At 42.5% G+C, this 17,650-nt stretch overlaps 2 protein-coding genes across 3 annotated transcripts; both read left to right on the forward strand.

Moving 5' to 3' along the window:
* Window positions 1-824: 824 nt before the first annotated feature.
* On the forward strand, window positions 825-7,956 carry LOC143332839 (actin-binding protein WASF3-like). 2 transcript variants are annotated; one of them, XM_076750650.1, is made up of 9 exons: window positions 825-1,013; window positions 2,474-2,638; window positions 3,629-3,763; window positions 3,866-4,019; window positions 4,101-4,218; window positions 4,307-4,491; window positions 6,520-6,741; window positions 6,838-7,142; window positions 7,256-7,956. In XM_076750650.1, exons 2-9 carry the CDS (start codon window positions 2,506-2,508, stop codon window positions 7,411-7,413), a joined length of 1,410 nt encoding a protein of 469 aa, XP_076606765.1. In that variant the 5' UTR covers window positions 825-1,013; window positions 2,474-2,505; the 3' UTR covers window positions 7,414-7,956. The 2 variants fall into 2 exon arrangements, with proteins under 2 accessions (XP_076606765.1, XP_076606766.1); XM_076750651.1 differs by having other exon boundaries at window positions 2,477-2,638.
* Window positions 7,957-8,648: 692 nt separating this feature from the next.
* LOC143332855 (V-type proton ATPase catalytic subunit A) lies at window positions 8,649-17,314 on the forward strand. Its single transcript, XM_076750669.1, has 15 exons — window positions 8,649-8,766; window positions 9,332-9,441; window positions 9,621-9,749; window positions 9,936-10,150; window positions 10,227-10,364; window positions 10,440-10,591; window positions 10,862-11,024; window positions 11,148-11,256; window positions 11,359-11,481; window positions 11,583-11,697; window positions 11,805-11,868; window positions 11,986-12,189; window positions 12,374-12,468; window positions 16,312-16,483; window positions 16,572-17,314. Exons 2-15 carry the CDS (start codon window positions 9,360-9,362, stop codon window positions 16,662-16,664), a joined length of 1,854 nt encoding a protein of 617 aa, XP_076606784.1. The 5' UTR covers window positions 8,649-8,766; window positions 9,332-9,359; the 3' UTR covers window positions 16,665-17,314.
* Window positions 17,315-17,650: the final 336 nt, after the last annotated feature.

A 17,650-nucleotide genomic window follows, 5' to 3' on the forward strand; every position in this document is an offset into this window, starting at 1 on the left:
ACTATGAGTTATGGAATCATGGTGTACTACTTATAAAGATTTAAGCCCCCATATCTAGGTTATACTAGTCCCTCCCGCAATCCAGATGATGCCATCTGTGAGAAAAGAGCAGTGTGTGTGTGTGTGTGTGTGTGTGTGTGTGTGTGTGTGTGTGTGGCTTTCAAATCAAATGCTGAGTGTCTCATTTCACTATTAATCCAGGTCATCCCCATTAAGATGTTAACAGACCAGCTGGGACTGACGTACTGCTGTTTGTGCTGGGTGGATGGTTTAAAGCAAGAATCAGACAGAACTGAGATCATGTAAGTTTGAACAAGATTAAAGAACATTTTGTAGAAATTAAGTAAGTAATCAATCAGTCAAACGGCAGAGAATCAATCAAAAAGTCTGTCATTTCCAGGAAAAATGCCAACATTCACTGTTTACTGGGAGGATTTTTCTTTTTTCTGTTCTTTAATAGTTTTGGACTCTTGGTCAGACAAAAACAAGTCATTCTAAGACTTCATATTGACCTAGTAATAAACTAAAAAAGGTCCTCATCAACACATTAATCAATAATGACAGAATTAGTTGCAGCCAGAATTTGACGAGTTGTGAATAAAAATTAATAACTAGAATTTGCTATATTAATATCCAATTCATAGAAGGCAGATAATGACTTAGAGTCCATAAAAACAGGACTAATACCTTCTGAAATAAAACACTGGCTGTCAAACTGCTGCCATGACGGCTGTGATTGGATGACAGGAGTAAATCTGCTGACCAAATCCCTTCATGGCTCAAGCTGTGATTTGGACCCAAGAGATTTGCTTTCATAGTGAACTCGGCCCTGCAGAGATGACTACTGTCACTGTCCAACACGTGACTGCAGCAGGCCAGCAAAGACATCGTTTAACTTGGACGACACAGCTTGGACTTAACTTTGGAGGCACTGTACTTCAACTTTCACTGCTCCGTCCCATCGCGTTGACCTGACAACACGTACAACAAGCTAACCCAACGGCAACTCTATGGTAGGAAACCTCAGACTCTACTGTGTTTTTAGCGTCTTCCGGTGCTGTTGGCACATTATTTGACATTCCGTGTTTCATGGACGTGTGTTGAATAAGTTACCTGCTGCCAGGTGTTCAAATTTTCTATCAGGAGGAACAAAAAGCTGTGTGACTGACAGCCTCTTCTTGGGAAGGCCGAGCAGCTAGCAAGAAGTGAGTTAGCAGAGTACGGCTTTAACGCGCACGCAATGAATTGTGGGGAATTTGAGGCGAACTCAAGTCGCGTACAAAGAGGAAAATTAATTTTAATTGCAGTTAATTAGGTTTTTAATGAATTGGTTTGTTCGTTAACACCCTCACATAGTTAAAAGCTGAAGCAGGCCTTGGTTTTGTGTAGCCCTCAAAAAGCATTTTTAAAATAATTTATTTAAATAAAATGAATTTAATTCATTGCCACATCTCAAAGGCTGGGCTGCAGTTAAAGACAGTACACTGTTGAAAGAGTCAAAGAATGTGAACTTGCACTGCTTTCATTGACACGGAGGAAGTGACCCCTGAGTCTGTGACTTCACATCATGCTTCATATTTGTTGAAACACCAGAATGTGAACTTAATTTGGGCGTTGCAGCTCCAAACCTACTCGGTGTCAGTGAAGCAGCTCCATGTACATTCAAACATTCAGGCTTCCTGTCTGTTTTGTTTGCCATGGTGAAGTCAGAATATGAAAATCATGCTAGGGTGGTCAATTATTCTTATTGTTGGTAGTGCGCTGACTCACCCCTGCCTGTAATCACTGGCAATCGCTCAATCCCTTGTTTCAAGTCCATCTAATAAAGGCGTGTAAAGTGACTTGCAAATTCACTTAATAATTGCCACATCTGTTGTCTTCACACCTCTTCTATCACAATACGCTGTCTGAATGAAACAGCTGTTGCTGAGCATGTTCAATCTTTTAGAACCCAGTAACATAAAAATAGGTGTACCACTTTGACAGGTGGTGATAAATTGTGACATTCAAGTGGCCCAACATTCAACACAGCAAATATAATAAAATCCTAAAAGGTTTCACTTTGATTTTGATGCTGTCATTACAGTTTTTACCACTCCGCTTAAACTAATATAATCAAAACAAAAAAAGGACAAAAGGCCGACCAATTGCTGACTTAAATGTTAAATTCAGCTTAGATTGAATAAAATAAATATACTATGTGTGTTAGTAGGGATGATTTTCGCCTGACACATGTGAAATTATAAACTTACAGACAGTGCAGAAATATGGAAACCAATGCTCTAGTTATTGGTGAGAATATCCATAACAATACAGTGACATGCCTTAGCCTGGACTCTATGCTTAATGCACAGTTCAGAGTTTGACCTGTGCACCATGTCTGATGACCGCTGATGCTGCTTTATGAATCAGACTGCTGACTCTGTCAGTTGTAGTGTCCATTAAGCTGTCAGAGTTGTCCTCTGTCCCCCAGCAGGTGCTGTGGCCGAGACGCGAGAAGGGGTCATGCCTTTGGTCAAGAGAAACATTGAGCCTCGGCATCTCTGCCAAGGTGCAGTGCCTGATGGGATTGGCAACGAGCTGGAATGTGTAACCAACAACACGCTGTCGGCCATCATTCGCCAGCTCAGTAGTCTGAGTAAGATCACGGTTATGTTGCTATGTCATAACATGTTCAGATTAACCTGAGACCAATACAGGAGGGAAGCGGTATGACCTGTTTTCCTGATAACTGTAAAGTATAGCCACTAATAAGAATTGTAAGGACAAATTAGCAGAAAAACAAGTCCATTAAATGTCATTGAATGGTGGATGGTGACACTTGAGTCGACAAGTTCTCAATCCTTGCTTGTTGATTATCAGAAGTGTCCATATATCCCAGTGTCAGTTAATAGTTAGGCTTTTGACAAGATGAACATCACATTCAAGGCAAAGTAATGATCACCTTAAATGCCTAACGATGGTCATATCTAAAGAAACACTAGTATACCTGTGTGTTTCTGGTTTGTAGGTATAGCAGTTGCTGCACTGAAATATGTGAGACAGAGAGGGATAATGGAGAGGAAAAGGCTATTTTAGGAAGCAAATTTACTCCTGGACATCTGGCCCATGGCTACTCTGATTAGTGTGTGTGTGCATGTGTGTGTGTGTGTGTGTGTGTGGATTTAGTGAAGTTACAGGAGCTTAGAGCTTACCCTAAAGCTTTGTATCACAGGAAGATAAGATAGGGAGTGAGTGGGCGGAGACACAAACAGAGGCGTTCTAATGATAGCTGCCATGTAAAGTGGATCTGAGCTGTCTGACATTTGCCATTATGTGCAGGGAGCAAACACTTCATGTTCGTGTGTAATCCAGGCAAATAGAATGTGCAGAAATGTATAAACAGTACTTGTCAAATATGAAGAATCCCTATTTTACAAGATATTTGAATACAGAACTCACTGTATTTTTTTAGGTCTGTAAAGCTGAACAGCAAAATGTGCAGTTTATAATAATTCTTATAAATACATGTACAATTTCTGATCTATTTTATCAGAAAACAAAAGATAATTGATGTCTAAAATTAAGTATTCTCCTCTTATTCTGACCTTTTCCTTCCTCTCTGCTCGGTTCTTTGCTCTGGCTGCAGGTAAACATGCAGAAAATGTTTTTGGGGAGCTATTTAATGAGGCCAACACCTTTTATGGGCGCGCCAACTCCCTCCAGGACCGTATTGACCGCCTGGCCTTCAAGGTCACCCAGCTGGACTCCAGCGTGGAGGAGGGTGAGTTCACTAGAAGTCATCTGTCTGCCGCTTTCATAGCTTATTCATTCATTCTCACATGCTTTATATTCGACCTCAAACCTCTGTGTTACTGTTTCGTAGTCTCTCTGCAGGACATAAACATGAGGAAGGCATTCAAATGCTCCACTGTCCAGGACCAGCAAGTTTTGTCCAAGAGCAGCACTCCGAACTCGGTGGCTGAGATGCACAGCAGGAGCGACCGGCCTCCTCCTCTCAGCACGCTCAGTGCCTACAGGTACTGCATGCCTTGTAAAAACTACAACATCTGACCAGGTTAAAGCGTCTCAGCTCACGTTGGACATTGCTTTTTACACAGGGAGGATTGTACTGATGCGATGAAATTCTACTCAGACCCGTCGTACTTTTTTGACCTGTGGAAGGAGAAAATGCTTCAGGACACAGAGGACAAGAGGAAAGAAAGGCGGAGGCAAAGGGTGAGAGCAAACTCTGCCTGCTGCTTTATTTTTGTGCCATTAATGGCTTCTCATCTCCTTCTCTGTCCCTCCGTCCTTCCTCTCCCAGGAACAGAAACGATGCGTGGAGAGCAGCACCCTTCAGCGCGAGGTGAAGAAGGTGAGAAAGGCTCGAAACCGCCGGCAAGAGTGGAACATGATGGCATTCGACAAAGAGCTTCGGCCAGATCACCACCACCCGCAGACTCTCCGCCGAGGGGCATCGTCCGAGGGCTCGCTCTCCCCAGACGGCAGGTTAGAGCAGAGATGCAGTTGGTGTGCTGCACGTGAAGTGTAGCATCGCCTGTGAGACCCCAGTGAAAAATATTAGGATGTTATTGTGAAAACTGCAAAAATAAACTAGACAATTTCCCCTGGGGAAATTTTGAAAGGGCCACGGGGGCTACTGCCAGAGTGTGTACATTATGATGAGATTCTTCAGAGATTTCAAACAATACTCGTAACATTATCATATTATATACAAGAAGCACACCTACAACAAACATTGAGGTGACATTGAGGGCATGTGTATGTTACCTGTGTGTGTGTGTGTGTGTGTGTGTGTGTGTGTGTGTGTGTGTGTAACTGATCAAGTTACCTGTTTGTTGGTGTTTGTGTGTGTCTCTGTGTGTGTGTATCTGTAATCACATGAAGCTACATATGTGTGTTTGTGTGTGGGAGTGTGGGAGAGGAGTGCTCAGAGAAGTACTGAGGCTCAGAGGTTGCCACGGCAACTTGAGGTGATTGCCATTGGCGATAGGGGCCCCCCAGGCAGATAGACAGGGGCAGACAGAAAAGAAAAAGAAAAAGAGCCATTTTCTGCCTCTACACTGCTCTCACATTTGGGCTTATCCTGAGAGAACGGTAGCTCCTATCAGAAAAAAACACACACCATCATCGCTGTAAGGACTTCCTGAACGCTTTGGTGCACTTTTGGTGTTTCTACACAAAATATTTTGCAGACACTTGAGTTTAAAACAGGGGTCCATTCTGCTTCTCTCAGAAAATCTTTGTATTGGAGTCAATGAGGAGCAGAGACAGACATGGCCGCACTTAGAGGCTGCTAATTCAAATTCTGTAAGTCTCCCTGATTTTTTGAGTACAATGTGAGAGACAGAACAAATGTGTCTACAAATGTGGAAAAAATCATGCGTTTAGAGCGTAAATTGTGGCTGGGAGGAGTGTGGAAAGACAAAAAATCTGGAGTTTTTTTAGGCTCTCTGCCACTCTGACTGATGACATCACGCACTCTAACACGAACATTCCGTGCAATACACACCCATTATAATCTCAAAATTTCTCCAAAATTGATCATGGTCATTGAACAGCGATTGATCAAAAACTATACGACCTATCAAAACGTGGAATAACACACCAATACACAAGACTTGTGTCTATGTTTTAAAGTTGGAATGGTGTCTCTAGGTGAATGTATGCCGGAGCAGTAGTCCTTTGAAAAAGGTTGAATTTTTTTCACGTTTTTCGCCTCGTCCCCATCACTTTGAATGGGATGGTATTCTGTGGAGATAAATAATAGCACATCGAGTCCAATCGAGCCGCACGTTTTGGTGAATCATGTGCCTGGGTGCTCACTATCGTTTTTGATGAGTAGCGAATTGAAATTTGTATGGAAGATGAATAATAATAATAAGAAGAAACGCGCAGAATAACAAGAGTGTTCAGCGCTCAGCACTGTATCACTAATAAAAAGAAAAAACATGCAGGATAACAATAGTGCTCGTGGCTTGCCCCGTGGCCCTAATAATAATAATAAAAAGAAAAAACACGCAGGATAGCAATAGGGCTCGAGGCTTGCCCCGTGGCCCTAATAATAATAATAAAAAGAAAAAACACGCAGGATAGCAATAGGGCTCGAGGCTTCACGTGGCCCTAAATAAGGATTGTGCTGAGAGTCTGATGACATAACATGTCCTCTTTGTCTTTGTCCCGATGCTTCCTGTCACTCTTAAGCTGCAAATATCTCAGAAATCTTTATTAATCTTGAAAATGCACCTTTAATAGCTAGTATAACTGAATTATATGCAGAAATGTGACAATCAAAGCAAAATGTAGATTTCTTTAGTGAAAATTAAAGGCAGATTGGAAGGAAGAACATCTAAACTGGACGTAGAGGGGTTGATCCTATTTTCATGAATAGGACCTTGTGACTCCAATATCTCTGTTGTGTAAAGCATTAGTTTTGATTTTCTAACAACAAATCCACCATCTGGACACTTGAAAGCATCTGAATGAGAAGCTCTGCGTCTTTCATTGTTTATCCAGGCCTGACCTCCCAGACTACCCCGTCCCTCCAGTGCCTGCCCACGCTGCTTGTAATTATGCCAAGTCACATGATTACGTGCTTGGGAACGCACACCCCTCACCACCTGTGGAGCATGAATACCACAGCATTGATGTAAACTACAAGAGAGTAACCTACAGCACGGCAGAGCCTCACACTGCAGACCGAATGAACGGTTCAATACGTCCACCTGCAGATTACAAGTAGGTTTGTTTGTGGCTTGCATAATCAGAGAAAGATTTAAATGTAACGTCACTTTTCCACCGTGACATAATCCTCTTTCTTTCACTGTCAACCAGCTCCAGCCCCCCACCTCCTGCCCCAGGCCCACCCATCCCATCCGCCCAGACAGCCTTTGGTTTTCCATTGGGTGCACTTCCACCAGCACCACATAATGGAGTTTTGCACGTAGGCCCAGGCTATGCGTTGCCCCCCGTACCTCCTCCAGGGCCACGCATGGTCCCTCCTCCCCCAGGTCCCCCACCTCCACCTCTCCCTCCCCCAGCTGCACCCTCACACCTAGCAGGACACAGCGAAGGCGGCAGAGCTGAGGCGAAACCTGTGAGAGATGCAAGAAGCGACCTGCTGTCCGCCATCCGCATAGGTGAGTTGGGGTATTGGCGGACATGATTGTATGAAACTGCATCCTGTCCTTTTCGTGAGCCTGTGCGTGACAAGTGGTATTATCTTGATATACTGTATGTGTGCCCTTATTAGGCATCCAGCTGAAGAAAGTCCAGGAGCAGCAGGAGCAGCAGAACAAGCGCGAGCCAGTGGGGAATGACGTGGCCACCATCTTGTCCCGACGCATTGCGGTGGAGTACAGTGACTCTGAAGATGACTCAGAGCTGGAAGAAAACGAGTGGTCAGACTGACCAAACATGGTGCAGCACCCAGCTCCACCCTGTGGACTCTACATACCAAGCCACTGCTGCCAGAGCACCTTTACTTCAGCTTGTATGAATAAAATGTGCTGCTAAATGTATTTCTCATGAGGAAACTGAGCATCGTTCTTCTGAAACAGGTGAAACTGCAGACCTACTGTGTACAGTTTACTGATCAATTGTCATGAATAAATGTTTAGTTTTCTACCACTGAAGAAATGTGAGCCATTTGTTTTCCCACTTCAATCTAAACAGTATGTTCTCATAAGTCCTCTCCTAATAACAAACAGTTCTCAGCATCATACAGTCAATTTTTGAAGGATTTCAGGATTAATTTTTGTCATTTTATTGAATTACACATTCCTGATAATATTTTGGACTAAATGCACTCCTCCTATTTGACATTTTGTCATTGCTACCTCAATTTGTCCCACAGTATAGACTGTATGAATACTATTTTATCATTCCATGAAATTATTTGTTGTGATTTGTCTTTGAAAATGTTGACATTATCATTAAATTTTTTTCAGTATCAGCCAGAAAATCATGTTGTCATGTTGTCTTCCTTTGCTATCTTCTCCTTTAACTTAAGATGTTTTAATAACTGGGCACAATAATCCTATAGTAGCTATATGTCTTGTGTAGCCTAATAGTATCATATTGCAAAGCATTTCTGAGACTTGTCAATCAGCCTCTGACAGTGTTACTATCTTGTCATTGTTTTGTGTATTTTTCAGTTAATTATTTATCACAGTGATAGCTGATTCACCTATAAGAGATACAACATAATGACAAAATTATATATAAAGCACTTATTTTACAGTTCATGTTACTTGGTATTTATGTGCATGTAATTATGAGTTAGTTATTCACATAAAGACATTAAATGTTGATATCATAATAAAGGTTATGATTATCATGCAAGCAAAAGCCACAGCCTAAAAGTTAAAAATATAAATAAATGATAATAAAATGAATGCACCTTGGTTCATTAATTTTAAAAACATCAAAATGTGCATTTTGTATTATATGTGAAACTGTTCGAATCCTTAATGGTGAATTTGGGTGAACTTTTCCTTTATATCCAGCAGGGGTCAGTAATTTCTCCTGAGGGAACTTTGTAGACCGGCGGAAATGATCGTCGACTAGGAAACTGTTGAGCGTCGGACGCCATGTTGGCTCTGCAGATAACCAACCAAATTACATCGGACGAAACCGTCAGAGCCACAATGGAGATGTTTTCTTCCCGTGACGGTCTGGTGCCTGGCAGGTGATTAGCACAGCGAAGCCCCTCCTCTGCTTGCTACTTAGAGACAAACCTGGAGAACAACATATCAAGATAAGGTACGATACTTTTAGTAAACTTGGCTTTGGGTTTATGACATTTTGAGATTTCCTTCCCACCCAAGTATCGCGTGAATAATCGTTAGTTTAATGAGGTTGTGATTATCATAAAGATAGCTGGTGTTTGCTAGCTAACTGTTTGTTACCTGACTTACGTGCACACGCACAAATCAGCTTTACTCTCAACGTTACGTGTGTAAGAACAGACGGTATGCTACCGTCCAGTTAACTAACATAACCTCTGTGATGAACAGTAGTAATTTACTTGACCGTATGTTCAACCCTGGTTGAAAGGGGACGGTTTTGCAGTGTTAGCTGGTGACCTTACACTGTAAGGCTTAGTCATTCATTTCGCAGACGGTACTGTGTGGGCGCTTTTTAATCTGGTAGCGATCATACAGTTAAATATCCATTTCATAGTGGTGTGTAAAGCCAGAAACTGACTTAAGCCTATTTTTCAGAAGCTAAGATGTGGTGCTACATGATGTGTTAAAGGTCTCTCTACTGAGTATATAAAAATAAATTGACTTGACAGCACCTGGGTCTTATTTTCATTCCTCCTCAGGGAATTCTGCAGGACAGAAACAATCAAGATGGATACCTCAAAACTCCCTAAGATCCAGGATGAGGACCGGGAAAGCCAGTTTGGATATGTGCATGGGGTTTCTGGACCAGGTCAGGTTAATTGCCATTCTCTTTAAATGGCTAGATTGCATTGTTTAGTATCTGATAGGTGGAAGCCACTTACTGCAAGTCGTTTCTTACAACTACTAAAGGGTAGGCAAGGCTGAATGTGTGTGTCTGAGATGTGTTCGTTGTACCAGTTTCCCAATTCTTTTCTATCCAATCAACAGTGGTGACAGCTACTGCTATGGCAGGAGCAGCCATGTATGAGCTGGTTCGTGTAGGTCACAGTGAGCTGGTGGGAGAAATTATCCGTTTAGAAGGAGACATGGCCACTATCCAGGTCTACGAGGAGACTTGTATCCTTTCTGCTGCCGTGTTTCCTTCCTCTGTCGTTAAACATGTAACAAACCATGTCACAATCTTTCTTTAAACTACATACCCATGTTACCAAAGACACATTTTTGAGCTACGTCGCCGATAGAAAACACGAGTCTGGAAATGAGCTTGTGGCTTGTTTTGTTTTCCTTAACTTAATGCAACAGCTGGCGTGTCCGTCGGTGACCCTGTCCTTCGGACGGGGAAACCCCTCTCTGTAGAGCTGGGACCGGGAATCATGGGCTCCATCTTTGATGGTATTCAGCGCCCACTGAAAGATATCAATGACCTCACTCAAAGTATCTATATCCCAAGAGGAGTAAACATTGGTGCTCTGAACAGAGACCTCAAATGGGAATTTAACCCCTGCCAGAGTCTGCGGGTAAGAAAAATGCCATTTGAGTGTGGTGTGTCTCTCCTCTGCAATTGCTCTGACTAATTTCAGGTGATCTCTCCAGGTTGGCAGTCACGTGACAGGTGGTGATATCTATGGCATGGTGTTTGAGAACTCCTTAATAAGGCACAAGCTGATGCTTCCACCTCGCAACAGAGGCACCGTCACCTACGTTGCTCCGCCTGGAAACTACGACATTTCTGTGAGTGTTTGTCCAGCGGCAAAATGCTCCTCTGAATTTTCTGTCAAACTGACTGTCTGATCTTGTTGTATTCAGGATGTGGTTCTGGAGCTGGAATTTGAAGGAGTGAAGGAGAAGTTCACCATGGTGCAGGTGTGGCCAGTACGACAAATCCGCCCAGTCACAGAGAAGCTACCTGCTAATCATCCGCTGCTGACTGGTCAGAGAGTTCTGGATGCGCTTTTCCCGTGAGTAGACATCTCAGCTGATTATTACATATATATATAAAAAAGCAAGTAGCACTCACACTGGTGTGTTTCTCCGTGGTAATGTTTCGTCTGATTTGGAATTTTTTGACATTGTCATGACTTCAGCCTCTATTTTATCTCACGCTTTTACTCAATTAACGACACACATCAAGTGAGTTTTTAGCTGGTGACTGTACACACATTTTAATTTAAACTATGTGGTAAAACATGTAAGCTGCAAATGAACTACATGACCTTTGTTTTGTGTAGTTGCGTGCAGGGTGGTACCACTGCTATACCAGGTGCCTTTGGATGTGGAAAGACGGTGATCTCGCAGTCCTTGTCCAAGTACTCCAACAGCGATGTCATTATCTATGTTGGCTGTGGAGAGCGTGGAAATGAAATGTCTGAAGTGCTGCGGGATTTCCCAGAGGTCGGTGGAAGATGCAAAACTTTGCAATTTTTCATTGAGGATAATGAATGATTTCATGTTTTATGGCAAAAAATCTTCAATACATTGACACTGTGTAATGTTAACGCTGCTCCTGCCCAACAGCTCACCATGGAGGTCGATGGCAAGGTGGAGAGCATCATGAAGAGAACAGCACTGGTTGCTAACACATCCAACATGCCTGTGGCTGCCAGAGAGGCCTCAATTTATACAGGTACCAACCATCCACCTAATACAGAACAGTCTCGATGTTTATTTTAAATACTACTTGAAATGCCCTGAACTGCATTTTAATTGAACACAATCACCTCTGCAGGCATCACACTGTCTGAATACTTCAGAGATATGGGCTACAACGTGAGCATGATGGCCGACTCGACATCTCGATGGGCCGAAGCTCTCCGAGAAATCTCTGGAAGATTAGCTGAAATGCCTGCTGGTGAGTTCATGGTGGATGCGACTGATTTCTGTGTCTCTGTAGAGACACTGTGAGACAGTTTGCTGTGAACCAGTTACAGCTGTGTTTGTCCTTGTCTGCAGACAGCGGCTATCCTGCTTACCTGGGCGCCAGGCTTGCTTCCTTCTATGAGCGCGCCGGACGTGTGAAGTGCCTGGGAAATCCAGAGAGAGAAGGCAGCGTCAGCATCGTTGGAGCGTGAGTTGAAATTATAAACTATTATTACTGCTTATCTACTAAGCAGACCAAGATGCATTATCGGATATTTGTCTGACTTTTCCTTAAATGCTCCCAATTCCTCTTAGTGTATCACCCCCTGGTGGAGATTTCTCAGACCCTGTCACTTCAGCCACATTGGGAATTGTTCAGGTAAGTAATCGGTTGTGGCTCTTCAACGACTTGATCAAACATTTGGCTTCATTCAGACTGCAGTCAATATTTCTTTCTCGCACGCCACTCTGAGCATGTTTGGATTCTTCTTTGTAGGTGTTCTGGGGATTGGACAAGAAGCTGGCTCAGAGAAAACACTTCCCCTCTGTGAACTGGCTGATCAGCTACAGCAAGTACACACGAGCTCTGGATGAATACTATGACAAACATTTCCCTGAATTTGTTCCTCTGCGCACAAAAGCCAAGGAGATTCTGCAGGAGGAGGAGGACCTGGCTGAAATCGTGCAGCTTGTCGGCAAGGTGAGGCCAGTCCAGATTACTTACTGTGACATGATGTGAGACAAAATAGGGCATCAAAAGTAACTAAAGAGTTCAGTCACCTGTCAAAGGCAGAAAAATAAAACAGTGTCTGTTAGCTTTTTTGGAATCTTTGTTTGCATGCTAACCTGGTTAATCAACAACTGAACCAACATTGTGTCCACAGGCTTCTCTGGCTGAGACTGATAAAATCACTCTAGAAGTTGCTAAGCTCATCAAGGACGACTTCCTGCAGCAGAACGGTTATACCCCCTACGACAGGTGAAGACAGAACATCTCACCAACCACAAAAAATATCATATTGACATCCCTTTTTTTTTGTTTCAAATATTTTATTGTGAAGAGTGGCATCATGATACATGGCAGCCAGAAAAACATTTTCTCTTCCTTTTTATCACAGTGTAAACAACAGTGAGGAGGACTACTCATCATATGTTTTAAAAAAAGAAATAATCCTCACATTATAAAGTGGAAACAGAACATAAACAGAAAGAAAATAAATAAATAAATGACTAAGTTGGGAAAAAAAAACCCTGATCCACCCATCCTCCCACTCAGACCCTCAACCCTTCCCTGGAGTGTTACCTAATGTTACGCATAGTGTAGTTCATATACAGGATCTGAATTAGTTTAGCCTTTCAAATAGGAGATTAAGGGATGCCAAATCTTATCAAATTCCCTGAGTTTGTTTCTCAGAAAAAATCTAATTCTTTCTACATGCAGAGTCTCTGTTAACTCAGTGAGCCAGTGTTTGACAGTGGGCACTTTTTTCTTCTTCCAAAAAAGATGAATGATCTTTTTAGCAGTGAGAAGTCCATGAGATAATAGGCATTGCTGATCTACCTGTAGTCTCCTTGTGCCTACCGATACTCCTAAAGTGATTAGTACTGGGTCTGGTTCTAACCCCACCCCCAGCATCTTTGAGAATGTTCTAAATATCCCTGACCAGAAGTTATGCAGGTTGGGACACAAGACAATCTATGCAAAACTTGAAATTGTATTAAACGATGTCGTGCGTTAACTGAGCAAGTGTGTATATATTCCAGGCTTTTATCCCAGATATCCTCCGACAACTGCTCACCCAGTTCTTCTTCCCATTCTGCTTTAATTGCGTTAGTTGCAGTTGGGACTATACTATGGAGTGTATTGTACAGGCAAGAGATTATACTTTTAGACCACGTAGAATATTTTAGACAGCTATCAAGTTTGTCTGGCCCCGCACCCTCAAAGCCAGGGAGATGTGTTCTCACATAACTCCTTACCTGCAGGTATTTAAAGAAGTCACACTGTGGGAGAGCATATTTTTCCTTGAGCTGTTGAAAGGATGCAAACACTCCTTTTAGGTATAGGTTACCAACACAGCTAATTCCCAAATCCTTCCACGCAAGAAAGGAGCCATCTAAGTAAGAAGGAGCAAATGAAGGATTTGCTATTATGGGTAATAGAAAAGACACATTTCTAAGCTCAAAATGTTTCTTAAGTTGTTTCCAAATGAGTATGATGTCACGAATAATTGGATTGTTACTATAGTTGATTTTGCTTAATGGCACAGGTGACAAAATAACTGCACCAACAGAGAAAGGTAGACAAGCGAATGTTGGAGGCCCAATAATAATGAATAAAATTTGGCAGAGCCAACCCTCCATTTGCCTTGGGTTTCCAAAGATGAGCTTTTCCTATTCTATGTACTTTATAATCCCACACAAATGAAAGAATAATGGAATCTAATTTGAAAAATGTTTTAGAGATACAGACAGGTATGTTCTAGAGGAGATATAACAGCTGCGGGAGGAATATCATTTTAACAGCATTTGTCCTTCCTAGCAAAGAAATCGGAAGCGTCCTCCAAAATTGAATATTATTCCTGAGTGTATCCATCAGGGGATCAAAGTTGGCCTTAAACAATGAATTAAAATCTTTAGTAATAATTATTCCCAGGTACTTAAACTTTTCTCTGGTTATCCTAAAAGGAAGTTGATGGAGCCATTCATGATCTATAATACGAATTGGCATGAGCTCGCTCTTGTCCCAGTTGACCCTGTAACCTGCAAAGGATCCAAACAGATCAATTAAGAACAGAATTGGTGGTATTGAAGTTTGAGGCTGTGATATGAAGAGGAGAATATCATCTGCATAAAGAGCTATTTTACTAGCAGTGTACTTTGTATTATATCCAGAAATTTCTGGGTGTGATCGGATTTTCTGTGCAAGGGGCTCTATCGCCAGAGCGAACAGTAAAGGGCTTAAAGTACAGCCCTGTCTAGTTCCCTGGCACAACTTGAAATTAGAAGAAAGTGTATGATTGGTCAATATTCTGGCACAGGGGTTATTATATAGTAGTTTAATCCATGAAATAAACCTATCACCAGTTTCAAATTTATTAAGGACTGCAAATAAGTAGGGCCGTTCGACCTGGTCAAATGCCTTTTCGGCATCCAAAGATAGTACCAAAAGGTCCTCCTTGGAATGCTGTGAGGAATATATAACATTAAATAAACGTTGCAGATTAAAGTATGAGTACCTTTGGGGAATAAACCCGGTCTGGTCTGGGTGTACCAGCTTTCCTATCAAAAGCCTCAGCCTTTTGGCTAAAGTTTTCATGAGAATTTTTTGATCCGTGTTTAACAAAGATATAGGTCTATAGGAGCCCACCTCCTCCAGATCTTTCCCCGTTTTTGGGATCAAAGTAATAATGGCCTCATTGAGGGTGTGGGGAAGCTCTCCATTATCAAAGGCTCGCCCAAACATTTTATTTGAATCGGGAGTCAATAGGTCACTGAATTTTTAAAAAAATTCATTGCCAAATCCATCTGGTCCTGGACTCTTGCCATTTTTCTAAGATTTTATGTATTCTCTAATTTCTTCACATGTAATCTCAGCTCCTAAATAGTCACGCTCAGTTTTGTTTAAAGTTGGGAGCTGACACTCATCCAGGAAAGCTTGCATATCTCCTGGTGTTTCTTTCATTTGAGATGTGTATAACCTCTCATAAAACTGCTGAAACCATTCGTTTATATCCTTGTGTGAAGTTAAGAGTTCTCCAATATCTGATTTAATCTTGTAAATAGAATGCTCATTCTCTAGTTTGTGTAATTGTCTAGCAAGCAGCTTATGCGGTCGTTTCCTTAGTGCTCTGTGGGCCCGATCGATAACAGGCTTTTCCTCCAACTCCAGAACTTCTTTAAGCAGACCCGCTGCGAATTCCCTGGTAACCTGTCCGTGCTCTGCCCCCTTTTTCAGGCCTGTAATCCTGAGATTCTGCCTCTTTGAGCTCCCCTCCAAGTCCAAACACTTCCCATTAAGTCGGTCAACTTGCCGAGTCAGACGTTTCACCTGCGCCTCCAGCTCAGCCACGATGTCCGTTGTGCGTGATGCTGACTGCTCCAGCCCGTGCAGCGTCTCAGCCTGTATCTCAGCCTGAGCTTTTAACGTTGTGATGCTAGCATCAGTTTCTGTTTTTAGAACGGCAATTTCAGCCCTCGGTGTAACTGGCACGTCTGCAATCCTTTCGTCTATCTTGTCACAAATGTCAGTTTTTATCATGTGCAGCTCAGAGCGTAAGGATGCTATCGCGGCTAACACGACATTCTCGTTCGGGTCACATAGGTTCACCTCAGGGGCTTCTCCCTCAGGTAAGGCCGCGGCTCCGCCTGGGCCTTCCTCAGCAACATTGTTCTTCGGTTTATTTCCCTTTTTTGAGTTCGGCATTCCTGATTCCTTGAGCACTATATTTTCCCAAGCACTTCGGACATCAGATTTTTATATATACTGCAATAAAAGTGTCCTTGTTTTGTTGAAAATGAAGTTTTAAATCGAAATCTATGAGAGCTATTGCGAGACACGTCTTATCCGCTCATTAGTGTCCACGTCCCTTTTTAAGGAGGAATTTTCACACAGCAAACAAAGTTAGCAACATTTGCAGAAAATGTATCCATGAGCTCCAGCAAAGTCCTTCCTGTACAGCAGCTACACAGCTTAGTAAATGAATAGGGGTGTAAAACTGCCGTCCGTTAGTTTATCATAAAGATGTCTGTAGATATTTCCCCTTCACTTGATTATTGCAGGATATGTGAGCTTCACGCATCCTTCTGTCCCCACACACAGGTTCTGCCCCTTCTACAAAACTGTTGGCATCCTCTCAAACATGATTGCATTTTATGACATGGCCCGGCATGCGGTGGAGTCCACAGCGCAGAGCGACAATAAAATCACCTGGGCCATGATCAGGGAGCACATGGGAGACACCCTGTACAAAATCAGCTCCATGAAGTTCAAGGTACGTGACTGTTCCTCACTTTTGGGAGCAATGTTTTATGTTCATCACATTGATGTAATACCTGTTTGTGTGCATTTGATCTCTTTAGGACCCTGTTAAGGATGGCGAAGCTAAGATCAAAGCAGACTTTGCCCAGCTGATGGAGGACATGCAGAACTCTTTCCGGACCCTGGAGGAATGAGCTTCTTACCTCTCAGGTCCTCTCCAAGCATCCAAACCCCAGTGCAGTGCAGTGCAGCATAGTGCAGATTAAACGGCCTGTAAATGTCTGCCTCAGTCACGTGAACTCCTTTATTCCTCTGTGTTTACGTCCCCTTAAACATTCCGCGATCCGCACACGTGTCCATATCATTTTTGTTGATTTTTGATTCATCTACTTCAAAAAACACAGTACTGGAATCACCTGAAGATACAGTTTGCTCTGCTGATGTAGCAACAACTTCACTCAGCCCGTTACGTAGCACTTATAGATCATTATACCTTCATGTTGTGGTTACAATCAGAGGGCCCCAGTCAGGTGCTGTGCTTGCACTTAACTAATAGCTGCAACAAAGTGTGGAACTTTTCTTTCCCCCAGATGTGACAGTGATCAATACATTATTATTACAGATGGGTAAAGGGACAGATGCACTGTGTTGCTGTATATCAGGGGGTTAAAGGCATTCTCCCACCTCTTACCTCTTCAGCGTGATGGTGATGTTGTGGACTATATACTTGATATTGTGTAAAAATGTGAATGAATGAGTCTGTTAACGTGTTGTAACAGACGTCTGACTATTGTATTTGTGGTGCGTAACTCTGTCCTGAAATAAATGTAAAGAAATGGCTCAAGTTCATTGTGTGAGTGTCTGAAAACCTGCTCTGTGAAGTGAGAATCGACATCTGACTGCTGCAACCCATGAGCACACAGATATTCAGTGAGAGACTCTCACCTCTAGGTGGCACACACATTGTTTGAATGCAGCAGGGCGACTGTGAAGAAAAGGCTCTGATTGATGCACTGAAAACTAATTTTTCCCACAAATGTAATTTTTAGTAGCTTTGAGGAAGTTCAGGAAAATCAGTTTACACACTACACTGAACACTGTAGGCCACCCTAGTATGTTGTTACTTAGACTAAGTGAGCCTGAAACACACGAAAAGTTTTCTCATGCCTGCACTGACACA

Source organism: Chaetodon auriga, chromosome 15, assembly GCF_051107435.1.
Source record: "Chaetodon auriga isolate fChaAug3 chromosome 15, fChaAug3.hap1, whole genome shotgun sequence".
In the NCBI taxonomy this organism is placed as follows: domain Eukaryota; kingdom Metazoa; phylum Chordata; class Actinopteri; order Chaetodontiformes; family Chaetodontidae; genus Chaetodon; species Chaetodon auriga.